Raw genomic sequence first — 15,465 nt, 5'->3', positions numbered from 1 at the left:
TTCCCATCTTAGTGCACCCTCAAAGGCAAATCCTTGCGTTCGGCTTTGGTTTTAGTCACACAATAGCTTTTTGGTTTCAGCAGAATCCCCCCAGTCCCTGTGAAGTTCTCATTCCCTTTAAAGTCTGTCTGCTCTCTGCTTCTCACCACAGACTCTCAGCATTTGCTGCATGTTACCAATTTCCCAGCTGAGATTCACTCAATTGCTGTATCTTGACTCTTCCTCACCAGAACAGGCTCTGTAGCTCCCCTACGGGAATTGCAATGTCCTGTCTCCTCCAGACCATTCTGCCTCACCTGGTCACTTGGAGAAGTGTAACACAGAACTGGCAAATGACTAAATCAGACGTGTTATATTAGAAAGGCAAAACGAGATGAAAATGTAAAATATCTGGGGTGACCTCTATGGCTGTGATAACAATGAGCCATAAAACGTATCACTGTGGAGCTTCACAGTTGAGTTTATTATGCTGAAGAGCTGAGAGCAATTCAAAACATCAGGTTTTACCATTTGAAGAATAAATATTGTTATATGACCACTCTAGTAATTTACAAGCAATTCCTTATCTACCCACTGTCACTGATTCATTAAACAACTACATATGAGAAACCTTATAAATATGAATTAAAAATATAATTGTAAAGGATGTATAATTTGACAGTTGGACCAAATTACATCAAAGTAATTTTAAATACCTTTAACTTCTTTGTCATTCTTGAACCATCTGATATCAGCTGCTGGCTTACTACCAGACGTCTTGCAAGTTAGCTGCATCCTCTCTCCCTCCATAACTGGTGAGGTAAATCCAGTAATTTGTGGCTTCTCAGGAACACCTAACAAACAAACAAGCAAAATATCTCTGACAGTGTCAGTTGCTGCTACAAACATATGACCAACTTAAAATTCACTTTTTTCATATGCTCTGAATGCTGGAAACAGAATAATTAGTTCCTTGCCTTGTCAGGGAATCCTGTTTTCTACCGCAAATAAACTGTCAGTCTAAACTGCAGTTGATTCTAAAGAATTAAAGAAAACAAATTATCTAGTTTTCTAAGGGAAATAGATTGTATTTTAAAAACTAACTTATATACATATTGTGCATGCAGGTCTAGTCTGACTTGCTATTATAAGGTTTAAACTGGTCTGCACAGCAAGCAGGATGACAAAGTATGCTTGAAGTACAGCTGAGAAAATAAAGTGTAACCGGCAACAAAAAGCTGAACTGACCTAAGTTCAGAACAGATGTTTAAGCATGAATTATGAAGATTTTAATACAAAAGCTAGGGAAAAGGGAGGTTGAAAATAGATACAGGAGTTACTTTATCTTTAGAGAACACATAACCAGAAAACCAACAATTCCATTTGCTACAGAAAGTTCTTCATCCGAATCCACGTCCTTTGGAGGAGTTCGTATAATCATGGCATACTGTACACCTAATATTAAATTTGGAAATAATTATTTTTCAATGAACCACGGAAGATTTTAAAAAAAAAATGAAAATAATTGGGAAAAATTTGATCACTACATGCATAAATCCATTTGACTTCTGAAAACACAAGAATAACTTATTTTAAACTGATCCTAATGACCACAATTTTAAAATCTTTGAAAATGTCATTGTCATAACTTGCATCTGAAGTGCTTTGACTCATTCATATTTGTGACTAGATAAAGGGATCAGTCACAGCAATTGATCCCATGCCCTGTAGTTCACAATTTGGTTTGTTTACAACTCTTTTCCAAAATGACAGATTATCTACATAAAAACCAAACAGCAGTATCTATCACATACTACACTTCTGTAATAAATCTACTCCTCTCTTTCAGGACAGAAAATGGTGTTTCCTATAATACCTTGACACTTAAATCTTCTAATCCGTAACACAGCAGTCAATAAAGAGATTATTAGAACATAAAAGGATAGTTTATCTGATTAAAAGATGTAATACATTTCAATGGAAAATATCCCCTTCACAGATAGGAAGCATTCCAACAGTTTAAAATGTTACTTTGAAATAGAAAATTACAGATACAAAATGAAAAAAAGACAGGAATCTTAAACCTCGCAGCTTTCTTTCCTGGAAGGTAAGCAGCTGATGTCAGGAAAATTTCATTAAAACCTCCCCCAAAATAAAGATATAACTAAAAAGGACTGTGAAAGATCGAGGTACTCTAATAAATATTGGCTAGATTTTTTTTTTGTCTTTGCTAACACCTTTTTATGTCTTTCTGCCATTTAAAGGTTGAATTGGTCTGCTCATCTATTGTTTAGATCATGAGATGCCTCTCTGCAGAAAAGATTAACCATAGGTAATTGTTATTCCAGAATATTCTTCTTTGAATGGGAATTTTTTGTCCTTAATGACAAACTTGTGAAGATTTTTGTAAAATAGTCTCACAGGGACTGAAAGGGAGACATATTTCATATCCTATGCACAAAAACAATTCCTGGTCTGGATTAATGTGAATATTACTGGCACAGAGAACATCTTACATTAGTCCTATTAAATTCAACTGTCTGCCTGGCTACATATAAAAATAAAACAGAAAGAAAGAATCACATTCAGGGACAGAAAAAGGAGAAAAGAATAAAAATCAATCTCTAAAATCATATAACCTCTTAGGTACGCAGGTGTGTTTCAATGAACTATAGCAATTTTGGCTGATTGGGCTACTGACATTCATCGAATCACATAAAGCTCCAAGCAGAAACTTTATTTCCAGGGCATCTCTTGAAATCTATTGCTTTTCTATGTGTATCTATAACCTTTGGGGAAAACGGCAGAGCATTTAGAGGATAAAGCATAAAAGAAGCAGCAAACCTAGTGAAAATATGCACTTTATAGACAAAAAAAAAAAAAAAAAAAAAAAAAGGCAAGCAGAATGCACCAAGAAAATGCACAGCTAAGAAAGAACTAGAGAGCTCTACAGCCCTTCTTGATTTTGTATTTTCTGATTCTCTCTCCTTTGCCCTATACAGTACATTGTTCAGAGATGAACACATGCACCTTCTTTGAACTTCTGGTGCTTGGGATGTAGAGGTTATGTCCATTCTATGGAGTACCCACACCCTGGTAATTTTGTGCTCTGCAGTTCATTATCCTGCCACAGTACAAATTGTAAGAGGCATGTTATTTTTCAGCACAACAATATGAAACAACGAACTTCAGGGAAACAAGATCAGAATTTACATGTATCTTCTGCCAAGCTTTAGAAAAGTTCATTCTTATCATAATTTGCCAACACCTGAGAAGTTTTACACTTGCTTCTTTATGCTCAGCTATTTATACTTACCGAGGACGGTAAGAAAAGCCTTGGAAGTTTTGACAGGCATGGTAAATAAAGAGCAGGTATACTGGCCTTCATCCGACAGAGACACATCACTGACACTGATACTCAGCTCATGCCACGAAGCTCGGACCAGCTCAATTCTGTTGTCCCTCAGAGCTGAAAAGCAAAAAGTCACATTATGAGGTAGGAAACAGCACAATAACAAAGCGTGGCATGTTATACAAGAGGCTCTAGCAAGTAGCCTAATGAAATCATGCCCTACAATACAGGCACTATTGCCTTCATGCATAGTAGTTTGTTTTCTCTGTGGAATAAAGTACAAGACTTCAGCAAATTTCCAAATAGTGTACTGAGTGACTTGTATACAAACCTAGGAATGAAGGGACTTTAGTTACCTCTGATTGTTTTCTGAAAAAAAAAAAAAAAAAAAAAAACACAACCCAAAAATAAACCACTGACTTTTACTTCTGCCCCTAACAGCTTTGTTCAGTGCCTAAAATAACTCCTTCCTAAACCCACTTTCTTTTTCATGAATTTACAAATGTAGGTGAATATTAAGAATCCTGTTTCACCTAACAAATTATATTTTCAAGTAAGAAGCCTCACGTTGCATAGCTTGCCTACAGATTTTTGTCACATCCATTACTACTCATTGAATAGGAACATCAGATTTCTTGAATGCTGTAATGGTATTTCTTATTATGAATACATTGAAAGTTCCACTTCTATATCCATATATAATACATTTAAAGATTTCAGGTAATTGAGAATAGTGGCTTTAATTTTTTGATTATGACTAAAAATCCAATCTATCACAAAATGCTTCCTAACAAAATTGTGTTTGCTTGAAACCACTGAGGGAAGAGGAGAAGGTAGATCTACTTAAATTCAGAATGTCATTTTGGGTAATGTTTTGAAATTTTAATTATTTTAAAGCCTATATTAAGACTAACACACATTTTCTACTGAAAAACAGCTACAACATTTCCAAACATTCCATTTCTTTGTAGTAAAGCTGTTTCAGGAATCTCCATGTATTAATCAAGTCTTTCCACAGCACAGAAATACTAGCATCATAAATAAACACCATTAGTTCTCTTAAATAAACAATAAAAAAGCCTCTGTAACTTAGTAAGTTTTGCTGTATACCTTTAAATTCAAAACTTTGACCTGACAGCATCAGTATTTGACTCTTCAATTTTTATAGTAAGCCTCTGAAAGTCAAAAGTACAATGGGACTATTATAATGACTGGGAGCTGGTTTGATTTTGATTGAAAACTTTGATTGGTGAGAGCCAAGGTGTTCAAGTCCCTAATGCTGTTCTCACCTCTTTCTGAATTCTCCACGGGGTCTTAGATTTGTTTCTCTCAACATCTATATCTTCCAATTATAAAGAGCTTTATTCTGGTTCTTTTGTTACTAAACTTAGGTGTTTCTGTCCCATTGTAAGGCTCTCCATGTGTTTCCAATACCAGAAGATTTACACCAAAATAAGTAGTTACAATGAAGATTCAGCTAAAATGCCACTTGAATCTGTGGTCTTCTAAGGCTACCTTTCCAATTTCTTTACAGTGATTTCAAGCTGAATTTACTGGTTATTTCAGGGTAGGTCAGCTAAATTTTCACTTACTCTCTGCAGGGTCTGATGACTGAAAGGTGACAGCTTAGGCAGACCTAACATACAGGCATGCCATGAACTGCTCCAAGGCACATAAAAGTGATGGAGGCTGTGTGTTATGAACACATACCAAAAATAACTGAGACATCTTCTGGCCAGCCACAGCAAGAAATAAATAAATAATTATGTAGCATATAATACAAAATCCATATAAATGATGAAAATAGGTGCAAGATTAAAGCAAACAAGGAAGCAAAACAAAAGCCACAAAATGAAAAGCTATGTGTGTACCAATATGGTGACATAACAGCTATGAAAAATGAGGTCAAGAAAATGAGTGGTTATAGTTTTCAATTGCTAGTGACTCATAATAAAGGTTTATGTAGTTGTTGAAATATTTTCTTATAGATGGGTCAATGTACAGAATTTCATGCATTAAGAAGAATGGCAATGAATTCCACTAGAGTACAAATTGTCTGTAGATGATGCTAATAACACAGCATTTTGATCCTACCGTTATAGAAAAAAAATAACTGAAAAACAAACCACTTGCCTCAGCTACATTCCTACTGCTCCCCTTCCTCATCTCCTCCCCTCCACACCTTTTTTTAACCTTTGTACAACATAGAAACCTCAGCTCAGTCAATTTTTTGGAAAACTGGTAAAAAAAACACTGATCAAGAGCTGAGATCAGATGTTCCATGTTTCACCCTGGAGTGAATTTTTATTGAAAGAAAAGAAAGAAGCACTTTTATAATGGAAATACCAACAAAGAGCCTTTGAAAAAAATGCTGCAAATAGTACCAACATAATACTCCCTCACAGGAAAGCTGTTTGTCCAAAGCATTTTTCTAAGTGCTAAGTCTAAATGCAATTAATTAACTGTGCCATCAATTTCAAACCTAAACATCTGTAAGCTTTTCTATCTATGCAGATTTGAGAGCAAACCAATGAGAAAAATCTGCTGCTACTGCCTTAGACAAGGCTAGCACTTATGTGCAGTCTTTTAGGAATCTTATTTTCAAACTTTATTCCTACATCTCTGTTTATATACTTACGTACACCTGTTTAGAAAGACACCAATTCCTCTTATAAAATTGGTAGAAATGATGGATGCCAGAACTGGTTTGTTTCAATTTTCTGTGCTTGGTATATTTTAATATAATAAAGGATGAAGATGGATCAGAGAAAAAGTGGCTGCCTGACTGTCTAGTCCTGGCACTGACACCCTGGGGCAGAAGGAATCCTCTGGGGGAGCGTGACTGCTCCCCTGGACTGCAGACAAACAGTCAGAAGCATTGGAGAAGCAAGGAATAGTTCTAGCCAGCTAGCAATCTCCAAACTAGCACGGAGAATGAGTGGAGCAGAGGTCTTGCACATGGCATAAACACTTGCCAAGACAGGGTAGTGAAGCAAAGAAGCCCATGGAGCCAGAACAGAAGCCAGCTACTGAATGGTATCAAACCTGGCAGGCAAAAGCTTGAAGGAGAAGACATACTACTCAAGGAGCTAGTGGATGGGAAGATTTATTTAACGCTCTTTTGAACACACACTGGATATGTTCCAAGACCAGGCTGGATGGGGCTTTCAGCAACCTGATGGGAGGTGTTCCCACCCATGGCAGGGTGCATGGAACTAGATGATCTTTAAGATGATCTAAACTATCATATGATTCTATGATTACATTCAATCTCTTTCAGCATATCTGAGTTGTACGTGTTTAAAGAGCATTTTTATCTAGTTTATTATTCTCTATTTAAAGGACACGAGCTTCAAAAGCTTTTTATAAGCTTTTTGATTGCTCTAAGTGTGATTTGCTCCAATCAGGGAAATTTTACCACAATGTCCAAGACAACTTGAGGCTCTACCATAGTAATTTAAATAGAGTGCCACGAAGTAAAACATAAGAGGTTCTTTTTTATTTAATAAACTGTTGAAAATCAAACATAGAACATGTATGGGAACATTCTGCATGCATGGGAACATGCTGCATGCATTTAGAGCCTGGTACAGGCCAATACACAGATAACCTAGATGCTGAAATGTCCATGCAATGTTCAGTGCAAACAGTAGTAAATGTTTCTAGCCTCCCAGAAAAGCTAACAAGAAACACAAAGCATTTTTTAAAAGAGTCTCATACTAAAATATAGTTGCTGTATTGTACTCAAGTAAGAGTATTTATTCATTCTCTTTTGAAGGAGGTTATGCTAACAGCGCCATTTGTATTCCATGGGTAGTTTCTGAATGTGTAATGTTGTAGTGACTAGACAGCCCAGGTGAGCACAGAAACAAAGTTTTGTCCTTAAAGAATCTACAAACTCCACTCTCAGTTGACTCACTTGGTTTCCTAGACTCACTCCTACCTCTGCCTGCTCTTTCTGAACCTTCTCTGGAAGCTCACACTTCTTTCCTCTCTACTTTGTTAGAAGCCAAACAGACCTTTTTGGTTTCTTCCTGGGGATTTTCACCTATATTCCTGAATCATGACCTTATAAATAGTTTGCATACCTACATTGTTGCATGATACAGAGATGCTAGAAAAAGGGTGAATAAGCAGAATAGGTATTTGACTTCTGGGAAGTACACTTATACCAGAACAGTAACAAAGAATACCACCACCGATGTCTCCTCCCTGGATTCTTATATTGTAAGCACTTATAAAAGCTATAAAATGCAACAAGAAATATAATTGCATAGTAAATTCCGATATGCCCTAAATACATGAATTCAATTTTCTGTAATTCCCAGGCACATATGAAGTAGTTACTTTGCAAGATATGAAATAATTACACATAAAATACTTGTTCCTACGCACACACTTCATTTATTTCACCTGTCATTCTCCTTTTCTGTGGAAAAGATTTCTTTTTAGAATGTTTTCTGACACAGAAACAAACACCCTTGATAATCTGCACAGTTCAGGTGATTATGAGTAAAAGATACAGTCATGTATTTTGTCTGCATTAATTAGCAATTGTTGAGAAACATAACTTGCAATAAACCGGCCTCCTTGTTCACTTTCACAAAAAGCTCTATTTCATTTTCTGAAAAAAAAAAAAAAAAAAAAAATGGTGACCATATGTAGTCATGTAGTGAAATCTTGCAAACAGGGATTATATCTAAGTGAGAAAAGAAACTTAGAAATTCACACTGTCATGGGAAAAAAAAAATCCACATTTCATACTGAACAGAAAAGGCAGTTCGATCTGTTAGATGCTGTAGCCAGAGAGCACCATCTCTAATCTTATTTCTTTAAAATGACTACATCTTACTAGGATTTTGAGACATCTATTTGAAGAATGGGGAAAAAACAAACAGACAAACAACAAAACCCCCAAATCCCTCAGAGAAATTTGCAGATGTTTTGACAATACTAACTTGACATATGCTGCCATCTTGGGATTCACTCAACAAAATCTTCTTCCTTATGTTAGAGCTGTTGCTTCTGCCATGGGAATAATGTAACCATTAGTTGGAACCAGAAAGATTTCTGATACTCTACAGGTTGTGCTAAACTCCCGGAAATTTAATGCTTATGAAACTGAAACAATCCCTCTGATTTTCAGATTCCAACTGTCTGAATGCAGTACCACCATCAAATCTGAAACAGATTTCAAGGGATTTATATTGTGTTTCTGGATATACTTGGATATACTTGAGAAAGCCTTTTGCTTTGTTCCTAATGAATTCAATATACCGAGACACCTATAGGGATGATCTACAGCACTCGCTTATCAAAATCTGTCAGGACACAGACCACCACCACCATTAACAAGGAAAGAAAAAAAAGACAGAAAGGGAGTAAATGAGGAAAAAAAAAAAAATATTATTCTGTGCTTAGTGTTCTAAAACTTCATACTTCTTGCCACACCAATTTCCTTTAAAAAATATCACATACTTATTAGTCTGTACTGTACTGCCTTATTAACAGTTTGTCCATGTCCAACTGATATGCCTAACCTATCTGGTAGGTGATTCCATGGTATTTGAACTCCTGCTATTTTAAAACTTCTCAACTATTTGTATGTGGAAAGAAAACACTTTGCCTTACTCTTTCATTTCCAGTCATGCAATTTGATTATTTTCATACAGGGGACACAAGGCTAGGGTGGCAGTGTGGATAGTTAGTAATCACACGGATTCCATTTCTGTTCCTGTATGTGGTGAGGCCATTTTTACCTCTCACTGCAAATGAGCTCCATAGCATTTTGTCTGTGAAACTATCACTTTTGCTTTTAGTACTAACTGGTCATGATCCCAACAGAGTCCAAAGGTCATAAAGATAAATGATCTCTTCATCTGTCTTGAGGCGTAACAGACTTCAGTACTGTGACAGAAACATTGACATTGAGTCTACTATTACAGGTAATGCTAATGTAGAGGGAAAAGCACTTACATACATTAGAAATACATTAGAAGTTTTTGTGCAACCTATTACATTGGCTGACGTACGTACCATTGGAATTCTTTAAAGGTGACATTATTTCTACGTAAAATCAGCAGAAGCAACAAAAACTGAAGGTCAGAATATTGTGGACAGATCCTTGGCTAATTGGCTGTGGAACAGTATTCTGGCCAATTTGCAGATACATGATGATTTTTTTGCCCATTAGGAAAGTGATTAGTAACACAGATGAGTTCAAACCAACATCGCAAACAGCATCTTTCAGAGTTTTGTGTCACTTGGATGCTGTGAGTCCTTCAACTTCACTAGATTTTTGAAATCATTCATGTATTTACATAATAAATGCAGGGCATGACTGAGTTTCTTAGAATGTGCTAAGTAAGGTTTTTGAATTTGAAAAACAACAACATAATAATTGGAGATTAGTTTTGCTTTCATTACAGTGCATTTCTATTTCTCTTTGAACCCTTTTAAAGTGCTTGGTAATCAAACGGAAGAAACAACACAGGGTCAATATAATTCTATCTCTAATCATCTGGTCTTCTACTTTATGCTTTGATTTTCAACCTCATAAGAAATGACTCGATTGTCTTCAGCTGAGAAATACTGCTGAAATAGTGATTAGCTTATTTCGAGAATAATGTTCAACAGAAAGCTGCTTTCTCCTTTTTATATTTTTCAGATTTTTTGCATGTTGGATAATGCATATGTCAAAGAGTACAGCAAGCTCCCTTCATTAGAAGAGCTGCTGACAGTCTCACTAACAGAGACATCTTCTCTGTACTTGCCTACTGCCTTGAAAAGGCCAAAGCACTGGGGACCCAAAACCTCTCTGTGTGATGTTATCTATTATTTATAGCTGTATTTAAAGAACAGCCTTAGCTGCTTATGAGGAAAACCCAAACAGCAAGATAATTTCTTCAGTGAAACAATGACAATTCTCTGTTTCCTGCAATCTGGATAAAATGAAAACAGTTTAAAGTGACTTAAAACGATGTGCAATGTTGAACACATCTGCTAAGTGAGTTTTCTCCAACTGTTGCCAACTGACTAAAGGAGGCCAGGATGATTATACGTCCTTCATGAATAGAATAAATATGGTAAAACCTTCCTGCATGCCAGATTTTCTGCACTGAGCTACATTTTCTCCCAGAATAATTTTCCGTATTTCCTTTAATTTCTCTCTTTTTCAGAGCATCCAAGAAACATGGCAATATGCAAAAAAAGAGGAAGAACTTGCCTTCTAGGGTGTCTATAATGCTTGTTTCCGGTCTTAGAGAGGCACTGCACTTATGTTCTTCTGCTCATCTTTTGATAATCCTAAGGATGATGTTTATTGTCTTAGAAAGTCTGAGGGCTGCTTCAATTTCACACAAGAAATTTAAGTTTCAGATCCTTCCAAAACATACAGGTTTTGGACTCTGAAGATGCTTTATTGTTTCATTGTGTTGGAATAATGTTTAACTGTACCTCCAATAAATAAAACAAAAATCACATTAGTCAGGATGAAACGTTGTCTTACAAGGCCTGTTCATCTGGTTCTTTCTGCAGTGGGGAATTACAAGATTTCCTATTATACTAATGCAACTGGACATGTGCCACAGCACGGTAGCCTAGAAAATCTTTAAAAATCACACTTCTCAAATATGCAGCTGCAAAAATGAAAATTGAAAAATGATCTGGCAAGGTTAGAAATGGACAGAATTAAAATAAATGAGATTCAATAGATAAAAGTAATTGGTAATCTTATATACCAAGTTGGATACTGATATTTTGAAAGCAGTAACACAGGAAAGAAGCCCTGAGGATTACAGAGGAAATTATTTAACTATATGTTCAAATGCAGCACCACTCTAAAAAGATGAATCCTATTCTGGGTTGTACTGATCCTGGTAATTATGGTAAAAGGAAAAAATAATGCTACAATATTCCCAAACTGCATATATCATACTGTGTCACATATTGCAAATTGCGGATAGAAACAGGCTCTCAGTTGGGAAGGTAATTTCTGAAGTGGAATTTCTACTGGTGGAATATTACTGAATAAGTACAAAAATGAAAATAATACAATGAAAAGCTGTAATAACAGTCCACACCTACGTAAGAAAATCCTAATAGAACTTAGAAAAACATATTGTTTTTCTATAATCTTGAGGGCAATACCGAAAACAGAAACCAGCATGTTTGAGGCGAAATGAGAGTTCCTTGAAAGTGAGAAATATTAGATAATGACATTATTGAAGCAGAAGGGATTAAAAACTGCTAATCCTCTTGCTAGCTAAAACAAAGGTACACAGATTTCCAAGTTTGCTCTTCTGTTTAAGATTAGACCAGGCAATTTCTGATGCTACTGATCTTGATACTAATCATTGTGTTAACAGTACTTAAATGATTGCTGACCAAGGCAGAGTTAAGAGTATTTAGGTATTAAAAACCATCTAGCCAAATATCATAGAGCTCTCCCAAGACATTCTATGTATTTTGAAGAACATCATTTATAGTATTCTCATTTTTCCCTCTTCAAGACACTGTCATCTACAGTCACTGCTGGTGACCCTTATGCCCTGGCTTTAGTCAGCTTTGGTTGCAAGGAATCCTAAAGGGTGGGGAACATAGAACAAGTTGGCCAAATTTAAGCAATTTTAGCACAGGAAATTCAGTTTCTCCTCAAACCTGCCCATGTGCAATGTTTTTCATCTGTGTCTGCACCTGACCATGTCTTAGGGAAGCCACAGAACTGAGTTATACCTCTATTCCTATAACCTTGTAGATAGTGTCATTGCAGTTCTGATCATTCACTAGCTAAACAATGTTCTCACATACTGAAAATGGTTTTAATGGCATGAATGAGTAATACTCATGGTAGAGTCATGTTTATGGTATTGCTCTGTATTTCTTGGAAAGTCAGAGTCTTCTAATTTCTAAAGAGTGCAGTCCTGTTCAAAAATATTATCTCAGCAGAATTTTGAGAGACATTCTCACCTATTAATGATCTAAGAGATATTGCTCTCTAAGTGAGACCAGCTATGAGATGCCCCTGTTCTTTTTGCACTTGATCACTCACGTAGATACGTAAATTAATATCATTCTTCCTGTGGAAGGTGGCTACATTGGCTATACATGCAGTAGGAATACTCATTGGTCCTAGCTACTTTAAGAAGTCGGACTCCTTACACTGCCGTAGTCAATGGAGCAAGATATCTTCCTCAAGAGGCCAATTAAGAACAGGTCACTACCTTGAAAATATTACAGAACCTGAACAAAACAGCAAAGACATCATCAACGATTGATGAGTGTATCTGCAATCAATCCAGCAATTGACTGCAGTACTGATACAGACTCAAATAATAATGTACTTGTCAATACTGAAGATGTTAGTGGTCCTAGTGATGACTCACAGATCTCACTACCTAGGGAATTGAAACATGGAACAAAGTATCAGGAGAGAGATAAGATGAGTCTAGTGCAATTCCAGAGAGGATTTTCAGAATGCTCTTTGATGGTTTCAACATTTTTATGACAGAGCCCTTTAAAGTTTTATGATGTCTCTCATATAGTCTAGCAGCATACAGTCTGCCTCTAAACAACAAGTACAGATGCTTCCTCTTTAGTGGGATTTGTCTTAGTTTTCCAGATGGAGGTGTGCTGTGAAGGAAACTGTTAGTGGGAAATAGTGATGGCAACAGATAATAAAGGGATTGGAGCATCTCATACAAGAGAAGGCCAAAAGACTTGGGATTGTTTAGCATGAAGAAGAAGCAAGTAAAGAATTTAATCCAAATTCAGAAGAAAAAATTTGCAGCAGAACTTTCTAGACCTCTAATTTTCTGAGGGACTTGTCCTAACTGGACATAGTTGAAGAAACTTAGATTAGGTGACTTTCTGAGGTCCTTTCCAATGTGAAACATTCTGTGATCTTGTGATTCTAGATTTTTTTGGGTAAAGAATGTGCATATGACAAAATTCAGGAATGTGACCAATCCTGAAACACCAACAAAAATAAACCTCAGGTGGACATTCATAAAGATTAATCTCCTTTAGGTTTTCCTAAGCAAATTTCTCCCTCATGGAGGCTTTGGATTTGAGTTCCTCTTTATTGTCAATGGAAAAAAAAAAAAAAAAAAAAAAAGAGAAAAATTAGGTTTTCTGGGCCACATCTAGATTTTGCAAATACGCTCCTTGTGCTCCTTGTGCAGCTATATTCCGAGAACGCAGTGTCTTCACAAGTGCAGGATTACAATATTTGGAGTCCAGAGTGGTGAGCAGACATATTCACCAAATACTACAGAATATCATTTGGAAAAATAAAACAAATATTTGACATACAGCAGCTTACTAAGTGCTGATAGCTGCAATGAATAAAAAATCTACTATGAATAAATGCATTATTTAACAAACAGTAGATACTGACAGTAATAGATGCATGGAATCCTACTACCATTGATAGCATTTATCCACAATATCTGACATTTTCAGAGGCTGTTTGCATACACCAGATATACTTGAGTATCCTAGCAGAAACTTGTCCATGCTTAACATAAATGTCTAGACAAAAACCAGCTGACAAGTATGCTGACTTTTTATTTTAAACATTTATTGCAGACATTTTCTTTTTTAAGTGTTGGGGAAAAATGTTCCTCTGGTTGTTTTTTTCTGTAGTTCAAATTGTAGCAGTAGGTGAAGGATTGAAGACGTTAATCTGAAAAGCAAATATATAGACTAAGTACTATTTACAGCTACATAGCTAGAGAATGCTACTTACTCTTCACATTCGGAACATATGATTAATAACATTGGTTCTCATGCTGCACTTTTCTTAACTGGTAGTTTCAAGACTTGCTAAGAAACCAGCATAACCAACCTGTCTTCAGTTTATTACTTTTGAAGTACAGATTTGTATATTGTGATTATCATATGAAAGGAAGCACTGAATATTTAAAAATTGCAAGGGGATGTTCTAATGTTGACTTTTTTTTTTTTTTTTTTGTGGTTATTTATAATAGACTGTGAAACACATAAGTATTGGAGATGCAGTCTAAGAGAAATTTCTGAGTTTACTGTGTACTACTGAATTGTATATAATGGATCAAGAGAGACTTCCAATAATGGCAAAAGCAAAGGAGGTTTTTGGCCTTCAGGGCAGTGAATGTTACTGTACTCTTTCTTGGGCTTGTCGACAAAGTGCCCGTCAAAGGACATTAATTGCACATTTGGATGATAATATGTTCACAGCATCAGATGTAATAAAGAGTGCTGCAGTAAGAATCTGCAACACTGGATACATGAATGTTTTTGATATCTAAGTTATAATATCCCATTTTTAATTATACTGTGTCCTTCATACCTCCTTCTCTCTCTTCACTTCAGAGCTGATTCATTTAACTCTTTTTTACCTAGCATTCAACAACTTTTTCCTCCTCTACAGGCATAACATTTAAGAGTTGTATTTTAAAAAGTATTTAGAAAAATCTGTTTTCTATACACCTGAATCTCCTTTCCCATCTTACTCACCCCTGGTAGACTCAACAGTTCTGGAAAAATTCCAGATATCAAATCCACTTCCTTTGGTACAAAATGATATTTTAACACTACCACTTTCTTTTTCCTTCCATCTTCCATTTTGCTTGAAAACTGTTTGCCAAGTTTGATGTTTTCTTCAGATCCTTCTGTTGCCATTTTTTAATCAGGGTGTTTCCAGATTCTTCAATCAAAACATACTAAATTAAATTTTATATTTAATTTATTTCCCCTATAACATCCATTAGTATATTCCATATAAGTTTCTCTTCCAACAGACAGTATTTGTCCTGCTTCACTGATCCCATCCTTTCCTCTTTTTTTTTCTTCTTACTCTTCAAATTCCTTCCTTCTTTTTCTTTGAAATCTTTCCTGACTGCACACATATGTGGGTGCTGCCAATCCTTGGAATAAGCTGTCTTTGACTCCACTTGTTGCTCCATCTAGTCTCTTCCTCTTCTTCCCATCAATCTTTAATTGATAAAAAAAAAACAAACTGTTGGCATCTCTCTCAGTACCATTTTTCCCATTTTGTGGTAAATAATTTTGTTTCCTCTGTGTGATAAATAATTATGAGAATGAGCCCACTGAAAGAAATTAGAAAAAAAGACTGGGCTAGACCAATTGTATAT

At 35.8% G+C, this 15,465-nt stretch overlaps 1 protein-coding gene across 1 annotated transcript in view; it reads right to left on the bottom strand.

Moving 5' to 3' along the window:
* Window positions 1-687: 687 nt before the first annotated feature.
* The window catches only part of LOC103778039 (cell adhesion molecule 2-like), a gene marked incomplete at its 5' end in the record, with an annotated part of 62,127 nt that continues 47,349 nt past the window's right edge, over window positions 688-15,465 (bottom strand). Inside the window, 2 exons of the mRNA XM_008945607.1 lie at window positions 688-833; window positions 3,296-3,448. Of these exons, the coding sequence (XP_008943855.1) occupies window positions 688-833; window positions 3,296-3,448 (299 nt within the window). The remainder of the gene's footprint in view (window positions 834-3,295; window positions 3,449-15,465) is intronic.

Source organism: Merops nubicus, unplaced genomic scaffold, assembly GCF_000691845.1.
Source record: "Merops nubicus isolate BGI_N331 unplaced genomic scaffold, ASM69184v1 scaffold12348, whole genome shotgun sequence".
NCBI classification, from domain to species: domain Eukaryota; kingdom Metazoa; phylum Chordata; class Aves; order Coraciiformes; family Meropidae; genus Merops; species Merops nubicus.
The sequence above is the reverse complement of the archived record's forward strand: the minus strand, read 5'-3'. Positions and strand labels throughout refer to the sequence as shown.